The sequence below is a fragment of the Stenella coeruleoalba genome, assembly GCF_951394435.1.
Source record: "Stenella coeruleoalba genome assembly, chromosome: 10".
Lineage (NCBI taxonomy): Eukaryota > Metazoa > Chordata > Mammalia > Artiodactyla > Delphinidae > Stenella > Stenella coeruleoalba.
In genome coordinates this window covers 53,102,052-53,114,738 of record NC_137156.1, presented here as the reverse complement: position 1 = coordinate 53,114,738, position 12,687 = coordinate 53,102,052, and the positions used below count along the sequence as shown (strand labels likewise).

The window sequence follows — 12,687 nt, the reverse complement described above, 5'->3', positions numbered from 1 at the left end:
TGTGTACCTTCCAAGAATATGTCTGGAGGAGTAATATTCCAATGTTTAACAAACTGATCAGAAGCCTCAAACAAAATAACAGAGCCTAGAAACTCCAAACCCTCTGCTGGCTGCCTCACAAGATGGTCTGGCACTGGCCCAGCCTCACCTGGTGGAGACACTTCCGTGCTTTGTCATACTCGCTCCTCAGGCAGTAGGCGCTGCCCAGGTTGAACAGCATCACGGTCCGGGCTGAGTTGACGGAACTGGGGTAGCATTGAGGTGCCCGCTTCCCAGCTGGGGAGAAGACCAGACACATGTGAAGAGGCCAGGCCAAGGGCCAGGGAGCAACCCCCTCTACTGCCTGAAGAGCTGCTCAGAATAAAGCCTAGCTCTACTCCTCAGGCGGACAAAGGAAGGACACAGAGGCTCGAGGGTGAGTCTTTGGGAAGCAGGCCAGGCTACTTAAGTCTTTACAAAACGTCTTACTTACAGGATTCCATTGCTTCATTTTCACCTTTGTCTGATCCTACAAAGACATGAAAGTAAATCTGAGGGGGTCGGACAACAGAGTATATTTTCTAAAAACCTAATTTTCTTTATGAAATGGAAATCTAATATTAAAGCAATCTACCACAGTATTTCCTTTTCATGTAGTAGAGGTTCTAATAAAAGATATGAGAATGCTACCTACCACCACCACCACCATGGCCTGAGAAATAACCCTGAATAAAGTGAAAACTAGTCTCACTCCCTCAAAAACTTAGCCATGATTTAAAACTGACTTTTGAATGCGATACTTTTACTCTCCCCTGGATTGTGGAATCCCTCTGAAGAGAAAAATATAAGAATCAAAACAAACTGTTCTAACACTATCAGCCTTTCAAAAGTTAGAATTTAGACCATGTGATAATCAACTCCTAGGTCTCCTCAGCAAACAATTAGCATAAAGTAAGTACAGCCAAAACCGTACAGTGCCGACCTAAAACTCCCTTCCCTTTACAACCGTGCCGTTAAATTTCCACACATCCTGAGTTACAACGGAAAGGCAGTGGAAATGGTGAAGAGTTCTGATCAAATGTGTCCTCATTAACCTTGGTCCTGCTCATTTGAAGAGATCCCTAAGGAGACATCAGTGACATTCTCCGGGTTCAAATGAGTAATAGCATCAGAGATTCTGTCCAGAGAGATGAGGGCTTCTGCAGCATATAAATGGCCCAGAAACCTAAAATGAAAAAAAAAAAAACCAACCAGATTCCAAACTGAAAAGTAGGTCATCACAAAAATACTCAAGTATAATAGAATTTGGTGTATGTGTGTTTCACATATTTCAAGTCTTTGAATTGAAATCTAAGTTTATAAATGGGTTGATTGAGTCATTTAAATTTTATCTCTTTAAAAATATCTTAAATATACAATAATTTTTATGTTCGCTAAGTAGGAACAAATGACATATCAATTAAGAGAGCAGTTTAGGGGCTTCCCTAGTGGCACAGCAGTTAAGAATCTGCCTGCCAATGCAAGGGACACAGGTTTGAGCCCTGGCCTGGGAAGATCCCACATGCTGTGGAGCAACTAAGCCTGTGTGCCACAACTACTGAGCCTGAGCTCTAGAGCCCACAAGCCACAACTACTGAGCCCACGTGCCACAACTACTGAAGCCTGCGTGCCTAGAGCCTGTGCTCCGCAACAAGAGAAGCCACGACAATAAGAAGCCCGCGCACCAGAACGAAGAGTAGCCCCCGCTCACTGCAACTAGAGAAAGCCCGCACACAGCAACAAAGACCGAACACAGCCAAAATAAATTAATTAAAAAAAAAAAAGAGAGCAGTTTAAAGTTGGCAGTAAATCAACTATATTTCAATAAAAATTTAAAATAAAATAAAGTTGGCAAATTTACGCTGTTCTGTTTATACAGAAAATAACATAAGAAGGTAATGAAGTTCTAAAATAAGAGGCAGATCTGAGGATGGATTCCCCGGGAGCGGAGGATCAGAATTAGGGTCCTCCAGGGAGTTCCCTGGTGGCCTAGTGGTTAGGATTCTGGGCTTTCACTGCTATACCAGGGTTCAATCCCTGGTCGGTGAACTGAGATCCCGAAAGCTGTGCAGCACAGCAAAAGAAAAGAAAGAGGGAAAGAAAAAAAAAAGAATTAGGGTCCTCCAGCCTCTGCTGCTGGAACAGTCAAAAGGCACCAGGACGCCAGACCAGATCTGGGTTGGATCACCTTTACTTCTATTCCAAAGGTGTCCTCCTTTTCACATCATCTATTTTTTGTCCACTGATGTTGGGCAGATGTGCTTTCCCCAGGTTTACAACAGCCTGCTTCTTCCAGTCTTACTTTGAGCCATTTTCCCCATGATCATCTGATTGATTTTTCAAAATTAAAACAGCCTCAGCCATATTACACCTTGCTCAAAATCTTAATGACTTTTTCTACTTGAGAACAAAATAAGACAAACAAAGCTAAACTTATAGATTTAAAGCTCTCCACAATTTGGTCCCAGTTTCCTGTATTCAGTCAACATTCTCACTCCCCCAAAGATTCTTCTGTTCCCACCAGACACAGCGTCCTGAGCGGGACACCCCACTGTGCTCCCTGTGGCCTTGCCTCCTGGGGTGCAAAGCCAGGCCAAAATCCAACTCCTTTTAAAGGCCAGCTCAGTTCTCACCTCCTTTAGTTGGCCTGTCCCAACTGAATCTGTCCACATGGATCTTGGGTCCTCAAATCTTAGGCTCTTTTCAGTTTGACCATTTTCTGGGATTTATGCACATTAATCACTCAAGAGCTATTTCTTTATTAAGCAATTTCTTTCTTCTAACTAGCAGGAGCTGTAATGCCCTTCTATTTTGCTTCCCCACCAAATACCCTAAAAGAAATGACAGCTTTTAAAAAAATCAGTAACCTCAAATGTATTTTGAAATAAGATATTTTAAAAAACGTGATTAAAGCAGTATCTATAAGCCAATAATCATTATAAAACACAAACACACAAATTCAAAGAACGACTTCAAATTGTTTTCTGTGAATTTACTTAAAATTTTTTTTAAATCAAATTAAATGCCTTCATGACACTCAGAGCCCAGAACTCCAGATGAGGTGTACGGAAGGCAACAAGCAGCTGGGTAAAGCTGCTGTGGTATCTGGGCTGCCACGGGCAGAAAATGCTCATCCTCACTGGAAAGATAGTGGTCTGGCCAGTAATTAGAAACCAATGCTTAGGATAGAATAGTTAAGAGAATTAAAGATGAAGTTATCAGACATGGCTTGGCCAACCCCTCAGGGTTGGCTAAGAAATCATAAAATCTAAGAATTTTATTGTTTTGATGTTCAGAGGGAAGAAGTTGATAAATGAGGTTAAAAACCTTCCAGTAAATGCCAAGTAAAGAATCTAATTGGGATTGTTTTAGAATAGTGATCACAATGTCAGCCAGAGAATTAAAAAAAGCAGACAGGATTCGTGTTTCATTTTTGTTAAAAAGAAAAAAAACACACACAACTCTGCTCTACTGACGACCACACACACCACATCTGAGCAGCGCATGTCCAGTGGGGCGGTGCAGGCCGACGTTCCTGATTGGTATTTCATGGGGCTGGGCCACGGGAAGGAGGGAAGGCGCCTTAGAGGTAACGCGACCGACCGCCCTGACCTCGAGCTCAGGACCCTCCAGGCCTGGATATTAGATAAGGTTTTCTCACAGGCAAGCAGGAACGCTCACACTTGAATTGTGACAAATTCTCCTATGTTCCTGGATGCTCTTTTAATTTTGTTGTTTTTTTTTTTAACACAAAGCATGAAAAACAACAAAAAATAATAAAACACAAGGCATGGTTGGGGAACACTGACCTGAAACAACCTTAATCAATGTAAATTTTAGATGATTATATAAAGTAATACTTTTTTAAAAGACAAAAATAATTAAACATTTATAGAATTGTTCCTCAGAGTACGATCTCACAGTTCTAAATGTTGCATGTTACACACAAAGGGCGCTGAAAGGCAAAAGAACATATTTTGGAAATTATAACTATATACCCACAGGATGAATGAAAAAACAACTGTCCTAATGCTATGCAGAGTACTTGTGGTCTTGGGTAAAATTTCTAGCATCAGCATCATACAAAGATTCAAAGAATGCTGCATCTTCCTCAATTTCCATAAAAGAAAAGATGATGTGCTTTAGAAAAATTTTAGCATGACAATGACACTAATATTGAAGAGGCATCTGAAGAGTTTAAATAAAACTCATGTACTCAGGAAATGGTACAGTAGTCTGGAAAAATATTTTAAAATTCTTATTTGTCTACTTTAATTTAATTCTTCAAAGCAGATTTATCCTGTTGACCAAACTCCTTTTTGTGTGGGTCTTCTGCTTGAGGACTAAGCTTGTTTGGGAGCTAATATATGATAACATGCTCCAGTCAGACCCAGCAGTGGAAACTACAGAGCCCAAAGATTCTGCTTCCTAATGCTCAGAACGGCAAATGCCATTTCCAATAACCCTTGAGGTGCAGCAAGTGAAAAAAATTTCACTACCAAACACACAATTACCAAATTAAGAAAGAAACTTTTTGCTTTCCCTAAGATAATTTTCCACTGGGGGAGTAAAAGAAGCAATATGCACCACAAACTAACTGAAACCCTCCAAAGAAAACAAACCAGGGACACACAGGGCAAGTCACACTTACTTCAGGGATCCTGACAGCTTGGGCTGCTGAAGAAGTTTATCTGCATGATTCAAAGCCATAAGGTTATCACCCAAAGCCAGAGCCACGTAAGCACTACAGGCGAGTATGGAGCACCTGGAACACAAAAGGCAAGGGCTGAAGACCTGAGTTACAAAGTGACAATGATGATATTTGTTAAACAGGAAAGAGCTCCCTAATTATAGCTGTGGCAATCTGGACACCAGGAAAGGAGAGAGGAAGCCACGGTACTAATGGTAAGAATTAGAATGATGTGTAAACTACCGTCTGAGGTTCAGTTTAGCTATTTACCTAGATCATCTTTAGCTTCCATCCCATCTCCAACAAAATAACCAAATGGAGTTACAATATATATTTAGCCTGTAAAAAAATAATATAGTTAATGGCCTAGTGAGAACTTACTTCCATAGAACATTTCTTTTAATATCCTAGAAACGCTATGGAAGCACATTTGCGACTCTGCTAAGAAACACAATTAACTTACTAAAAAATCCATTTAGCTCAGCTTACTGTAAAGTGTTCTCTGAAACTATTAAGAAGTCTATAGGTCTTGCTAAGCAACAGTATCAAGAGTAACTAAAAGAATTTCATTCACATAGGTACTATTATCCTAAATGAATATTCAAGAAAAAAACAGGCTGAACAAATACATGTGAAGGTAAAAATTTAAGTTACACCGATTTTGCTAGGTTGGGTTGGAAACCTAAATTTCTGTTTTGTTTTCTACTTAAGGGGCAGCTCATTTAAAACAAGTCTAGCCAAAGACTTGACACTAATAGATCATTTGAATGTTAAACAACCGCTCCACAAAGCAATCTTAAAATAAACCCTTGTCAAATAGAAATGAGGTCTGAATGGCCGACCACAAATGACCTGACTTAGATACAGGGTTTTGAATTATGTTTACAAATTACAATACATATGTATATCATGAAGTGGACTTGGGTTGTAATTTTAGTCTGAGGAAGAATGTAACCATCCTGGCAACACAGAGTTTTCTAACACTCTGAAATCCTCTGACCAGAAATGCCCCTCTGGTAAAAGCACAGCCAGGCAAATTCAGAAGCAGCCTGCCGTTTCCTCCTTACTGGCTCACTCCTGGTTGCTGGAACCTTATAAAATTATCTACTAAACGAAAAGCAGCCCCTCAACTCCTAACAACACAGAAAAGTAGACTGGCACGAGGAAATTGGTATTTATGGCCTTAGGTTATGATGATAAGGGCTAGAAGACTGCCCACTGTGGGTCCTTGTTTTATATCAGTGTAGAAACTGAGATCCAAAGTGATTAAATATATTCACTAGCTTAGAGTATGTGATTAAAGTCTGGACTAACTAACGGGCAACACTGTGGACTCTCAATTCACAGTTCTTCCCATCCTATCACACTGCTTCTCTGTCAATTCATAAGATTGCCCTAAAAATAAAGCAGAAAGAAAAGATTACATTATGATTTTCCTAATGCATACATAACTATGCACGCATATGTAATGTCTTTTTAAAAAGGAAGAAAACAGAATTTAATTGAAACATTACAAGTTTAAATTTTGTTACTGAGCACCTAATGTAAAATCTGAACCCTGTTCATAGAAGAGAGTAATTTAAGAGCAGGCAAGTAGTGTTATTTCCAAAGGGATTTTCCTAACAAGCCGACTGTCATCCTTGTGTCTCCAAGAGCTGTCTTCACTTAGCAAGGCTACCCTGTAGCCACGGCCCCTGGGGGAAGTCCTCTCCCTGATGGAAGACTCCAGGGCCCACAGGACGGAGGCACTGGCTAATTATCTCCCATTTTCAGGAGCACTTCAGTGGTTAAGCTCTGTGTGGTAAGATTAGGTGACTTAATTTCCTCTTTTGGTTTATTTGTAGTTTTATTTTTAAATGGCAATAAACATTCATTCATCAGCCAGATATGCATTATGAAGACAAAGAATGACGTTTAAAGGCCTAAGTCTCCAGAGGCCCAAGACCACCATCAGCTCATGGCAGTCATACAATTTAATATCCGTTTTCATCTGTGACTTTGCCAAAGGCCAGGGTAAAACACAGCTCCTTAAAAGCAGAAGCCTGCATCTTTTGTTTCCTACACAAAGACGAGAGCAATTTCTCACCATCTGCAGTAGGTGTTTAATAGGTAATCACTGAAGACCACAGCTTTCAACATTTTAGATTTACTTCTCCAGGCACCCAGACCCCCACCTGTCCTGCTGGCAGGCCACCTTGCTGACCAGGCCAGCTCCTTCCCAGCTCCCAAACACAGGGGAGTCACCCTGCACGCTCTAGGTCCTAGAGTCTAGGACAGGCCTCACCTCAGGCAGGCTTGCTGGGAAAAGCCTGCCCTGGCCTCTCCTGACAGTAGGGGGGCTATTACTGCTCCAGCCCACTGTCAAGCCCACTTTGGGTCCAGAAATCAGTCATGTAAGATTTGCAGCAGGATTCTGTTTCCCAAACTATAATTATGTATAAGGTAAAAATCTTGTTTTCCTTAGCTTTTACCTCTTTCCCCATAAGATACCATATCAAATTAGAACAGGGTGAAAGATTTATACTAATAATACAAGCCTCCTATTAAAAAATACTTGAATATGTGAATGCAAAACTTTGGGGCATTTATGCTCCTCTTGTCAGAGTGCCTTCCAACCCACCCTAACTCATCTCTCACCACCCTCTCACTCATCTTCCTTTTCCTCTTAGAAAACAACACTCAACTCTACATAATTCCTGCAGACCAGTCACACTAGAAACACGCACAGCTCTCTCTACTGAGCCTCTGGAGAAATCACTTTACTTCTGATAGCTGCTACTTAAAATATTGACCCCCCACCCACCAGCCTGCCCCACTACTTTCTTACTTCCTTGAGTCACTGTCCAATCTGCTTTACCAGCCACTCAGTGGATCTGACAGTTCATTAGACTGGAAGAACTATACCTCAAGGGAAAGGACACGCTAGCCTCTCCCCCCCACTGTGGCGGATCTGACACAGCCCCACCCTCTCCTCCACATGCTGGAGGAGCTGGCTTTAGGTCTACAGAATGCCAACCCTTGGAAAAGAAAGGAACAAAAGGATGAAGAAGAAGAAAGAGAAATGGGGAAATAATTTTCCTTAAAGGACCAAACTACAGCAACAAGCTATGTTAAGACTGGGCATTAAAATTTGTCAAGCCATATATTCTGTGAGTAAAATGAACCAAGTGTCTGAAATAGCTCAACCCATATCAAAAGAGGCTAAAATGGGGGTAAATCCAGTCAGTCACCATCGGTCAAAGGAAAATAAATTCACAAAGTAACTTCATGGCAAATGTTATTTGAAAAACTGGCTTAAAAAATCCTATAAAGAATTTCTTCCAATAAACTGAACATGGTACTGGATTTTAAAATTTAAAAAAATATACAAGCTGTTCCCATTTAGCTACAAAAATCTAGAAAATGTTAAACCTGTCAACTTCCCATTCAAGAAAATTAAAAAGTTAAATTAGATAAGTTTTTCACTTCATGTCTTCTGTAAACACTTTGCTTTCTTTTTTTTTTTTTAACATTTTGCTTTCTAATAACAGTTCTGTGCAAAAAGAATCTTACTGACAAACACACTCCAAATCCAACACTAATATAAGCCCAGCTCAAAGAAGCTGAAGAAGTTTTCCTCCTCAACCAAATCTAGCATCTCAAGGAACCCAGTCTTACCCCTGGTGGCAAATAAAATGCAACAGTCACAGACATTGCATTTTATACATGGACAGGACCTTAAGACAATGCAATCCAATTTGACAGAAGAGGAATGAAAGGCCCAAAGGGGTTAAATGATTTGTTCAATGTCAGCAGGAGCCCTGTGGGGTTTCTCCAGAGTGGGAGACCACTGAAGAATTATTCTAACCCCCGCTTGTGATCAATGTGATCATCAGTTCAGCTGAATGGGGTCCTGGGACTCAGGTGTGAATCATGCTGATGTGAACACAAACTGCTGATAAGGTGAAGGATATGTCACACAGGCAGGTTCCCGCTTTGGCAGAGTTTATTAGATAAAAAAGTTTCAGTAGGACCAGACCCAGCTGTAAGACTGAAATGGGGTCAAGTCTCTAGCAAGAGCAATATGAGATTCAAAAGATTATTAGCTATAAACCTGTTTTAGGAATGTCTCATGAGCTATAACAGAACCACTTGTGTAAGACCAAAAGAAATATGATTCCTTAAGTACACTAAAACTGCCTGTAATATTAATGTTATTAACCACTTGTTTGACTCATCTTCTTTTATAAACACTGGCCCAAGGGAGGTCCCTTTTAACTGAATGGGAAATAATTCACTGAGTGTCACATCAGAGTCTAAAAGAACTAATTAAGGTTCCATAATTTATACCTGTGGAATAACTGGGCCTAATTAAATTTGGTCTGAACATTTCCTTTTATCCATTTTGAGCCTCTTATTAAAAAAAAAGACAAATTGAAATTTCATTTTTATCTTGTATGCTTTAAGTCTGGCCTCAGTGTTATTTGCTACCCTTTTCTAGTTGTTATACTCTTTTCCAGGTTCTAGAGAAGCCTCCGATTTAGTTTTAGAAACTAAAAGTTCGCTAATATCACAATCTCAGAATGAATAACAAAGATGTCCTATTATTATGCAACATATAAGACTTCGTACATATCCATGACAGTTATTAAAACACTATGCGACAATGAAATTTTTTTTTTTTGGTTGCGCCACTTGGCTTGCAGGGTCATAGTTCCCCAACTGGGGATTGAACCCGGGCCACGCAGTGAAAGCACCGAGTCCTAAGCACTGGACCACCAGGGAATTCCCTAAAATGTTAATATGTGACTAATCCTATGAACTTTTTTCTTTATCATAAGATACCACTAGTATGCAAAAGAATTAATAAGTTGAACTCTTACCTCATACTGTATACAAAAATTAACTCAAAATGAATCAAAGACCTCAACTTAAGTGCTAAAATTATAAAACTCTTAGATGAAAATATAGGGGTAAACCTCATGACCTTGAATTTGGCAGAGGATTCTCAGATATGACACAAAAAGCACGACCAATAAAAGAATAAAACATAAATTGAACTTCATCAAAATGAAAAATATTTGCGATTCAAGGACACCTCCAAAAAAGTGAAAAGACAACCGACAGAATGGGAGAAAATATTTGCAAGTCATATATCTGATAAGGGTCTTGGATCTCAATACACATTTCTCTAAAGGAAGAGATACAAATGTCCAATAAGCACAGGAAAAGATGCTTGACATCATTAGTCTTCAGGGAAATGCAAATCAAAGCCACAGTGAGATACCACTTCATATCCACTACAATGTATATTCAAAAAGATGAATAACAAGTGTTGGTGAGGATGTGAAGAAACTGCAACCCTCCTACACTGCTGGTGGGACTGTAAAATGGTGCAGCCACTTTACAAAACAGCCTGGTAATTCCTCAAATGATTAAACAGTTACCATAGGACCCAGCAATTCTACTTCTAGGTATACACCCAAGAAAAAGAAAAACATATGTCTACACAAAAACTTGTACATGAATGTTTATAGCAGCATTATTCTTAATAGCCTAAGGATGGAAACAATCCAGATGTCTATCAATGAATGGATAGACAAAATGTAGTATATACATACAATGGAATATTATTCAGCAATAAAAAGGAACGAAGTACTGATACAGACTACAACTTGGGTAAATCTTGAAAACACTATCCTAAGTGGAAGAGGTCAGTCATAAAAGCCCATGTATTGTATGATCCCATTCATAGGAAAGTCCCAAACAGTGAAATCTATAGAGAAAGAAAGTAGATTAAGGCTGGCGAGTAGATTGGGGATAAAGGGGTCACAGCTAAAGGGTGCAGGGTTTCATTTTGAGGTGATGAAAATGTTCTAAAATTGACTGTGCTGATGACTGCACAATGCTGTGAATATACTAAAAAACACTGGATGGTACACTTTAAATGGGTGAATTGTATGGTATGTGTGAATTATATCTCAATAAAGCTGTTTTAAAAATATAAGATATGAGTGATACAGTCAATAAATGTTTGACTTAAAAAAAAATTAAAAGTACATCCTTGGGACTTCCCTGGTGGCACAGTGGTTAAGAATCCACCTGCTAATGCAGGAGACATGGGTTTGATCCCTGGTCCGGGAAGATCCCACATGCCGTGGAGCAACTAAAGCCCGTGTGCTATAACTACTGAGCCTGCGCTCTAGAGCCCATGAGCCACAACTACTGAGCCTGCGTGCCACAACTACTGAAGCTCACGTGCCTAGAGCCCATGCTCCACAACAAGAGAAGCCACTGCAATGAGAAGCCTGCACACTGCAAGGAAGAGTAGCCCCCGCTTGCCGCAACTAGAGAAAGCCCGGGTGCAGCAATGAAGACCCAATGCAGCCAAAAATAAATAAATTTATTTTAAAAAGTACATCCTTATAACCAATCACTATATGACAATCATTATCTCCCAAATGCACGTGGCAACATTAATATTTAAATCAAAGCAAATGGCCAACATACCAATCCCACACATGCTTCTACATTCTAAGATTTATTTGGACCTTAGGCCTTTTAAAGACAAATTTTTCAGAAGAGATATTCAGCTAAATTTTGTGGCATGTGAGAAAACTGGCATAGGAACAATATTATACATTTGTAGAAACCATGTATCAACAAATATAAACACTTCAAACAGTTCTAAAACCTTAGAGGCAGCATTGTCCAACAGAAATATAATTGGGGCCATGAGTGTAATTTTATATTTTCTAGTAGACACATTAAAAAAAGCAGAAACAGGTGAAATTAATTTTAATAGATTTAAATTAATCCAATATATCATTTCAACATACAGTCAATATAAAAAATTACTGACATATATTACATTTTTTAAAGTTTTGAAATCCAGTGTGTGTCCTACATCTGACCTTTCACCAGCCACATCTCATGTGCTCAGGGGCCACATGTGATGAGTGGTTCTGGTACCGGACACTGCAGTCTTAGGGTCTAAGGAATAGACGTAAAATACAAAGAAAGGGTTTTTTTGCTGTTGTCAAGAAACTAAGTTTTCCATGTCATATCACCCCATAAGTGATATATATGTAAGAGAAACTGACCATTTATCAATCATTAGTGGTTAAATTATATTTCCCCAAATAATATATTTAAAATTATATTAATTTTGAAAAATTTCAAAATACCTTAAAAATTTTAAGTTAGGTATAATTTTTATACCTTAAAATACATCATTTTAACTGCACAGTTTGATAAGTTTGAATATACACAAGTAGCCACCAGCCCAATTAAGATACAGAATATTTCTTTCACCCGAGAAAGATTCCTTCCAGTCAGTTCCCTAACCACTGTTCTGATTTCTATGAACATAAGTTAGTTTTGTATAGTTTTGCCTGTCGTATAAATAGTATAAATAAAATCATACAGCATGTGCCTTATATTGAGTAAAAGAAGAAACACGAAATGTTTTGAGTTTCATATGTTGACTTGTGCATCAGCAGCTTGTTCCTATTTACAGCTGAGTAGCACTCCAATACACAGAGTTGCCTGCAATATATTTTTTATTTTTTTAAACTCTTTTTAAAAAAATTTTGGTTGCACTGCGGGGCATGTGGGATTTAGTTCCCTGACCAGGGATTGAACCTGTGCCTCCTGCAGTGGAAGCGTGAAGTCCTGACCACTGGACTGCCAGGGAATTCCTGGCCTGTAATTTAGTTATCCATTCTCCCACTGATGCATGACTGGGCTATTTCTACTTTTTGTCTATCACAAGTAAAGCTGCTATGGAATTTTTGCATGGACAAGTTCTCATTTCTCTCAGAACCTAGAATCTTCTATTTTAAAAATTTAAAGTCATCGCATTTATTTAACTCAAGGCTACAGAGTGTATGTGTGTTTTCTTTTCTTTTTTTTAAAAAATAAATTAATTTATTTAATGTTTGGCTGTGTTGGGTCTTCGTTGCTGTGCACAGCCTTTAGTTATGGTGCGCGGGGGCTAC

At 39.1% G+C, this 12,687-nt stretch overlaps 1 protein-coding gene across 2 annotated transcripts in view; it reads right to left on the bottom strand.

Annotated features, from left to right (window-relative positions):
* Positions 1–12,687, bottom strand: part of CNOT10 (CCR4-NOT transcription complex subunit 10) — a 63,069-nt gene that overhangs the window by 5,693 nt on the left and 44,689 nt on the right. For both annotated transcript variants that reach the window (XM_079933120.1, XM_079933121.1), the window contains exons 14-17: positions 4,670–4,783; positions 1,074–1,204; positions 473–508; positions 149–276 (exon numbers count right to left, since the gene is read on the bottom strand). In XM_079933120.1, the coding sequence (XP_079789246.1) occupies positions 149–276; positions 473–508; positions 1,074–1,204; positions 4,670–4,783 (409 nt within the window). The remainder of the gene's footprint in view (positions 1–148; positions 277–472; positions 509–1,073; positions 1,205–4,669; positions 4,784–12,687) is intronic.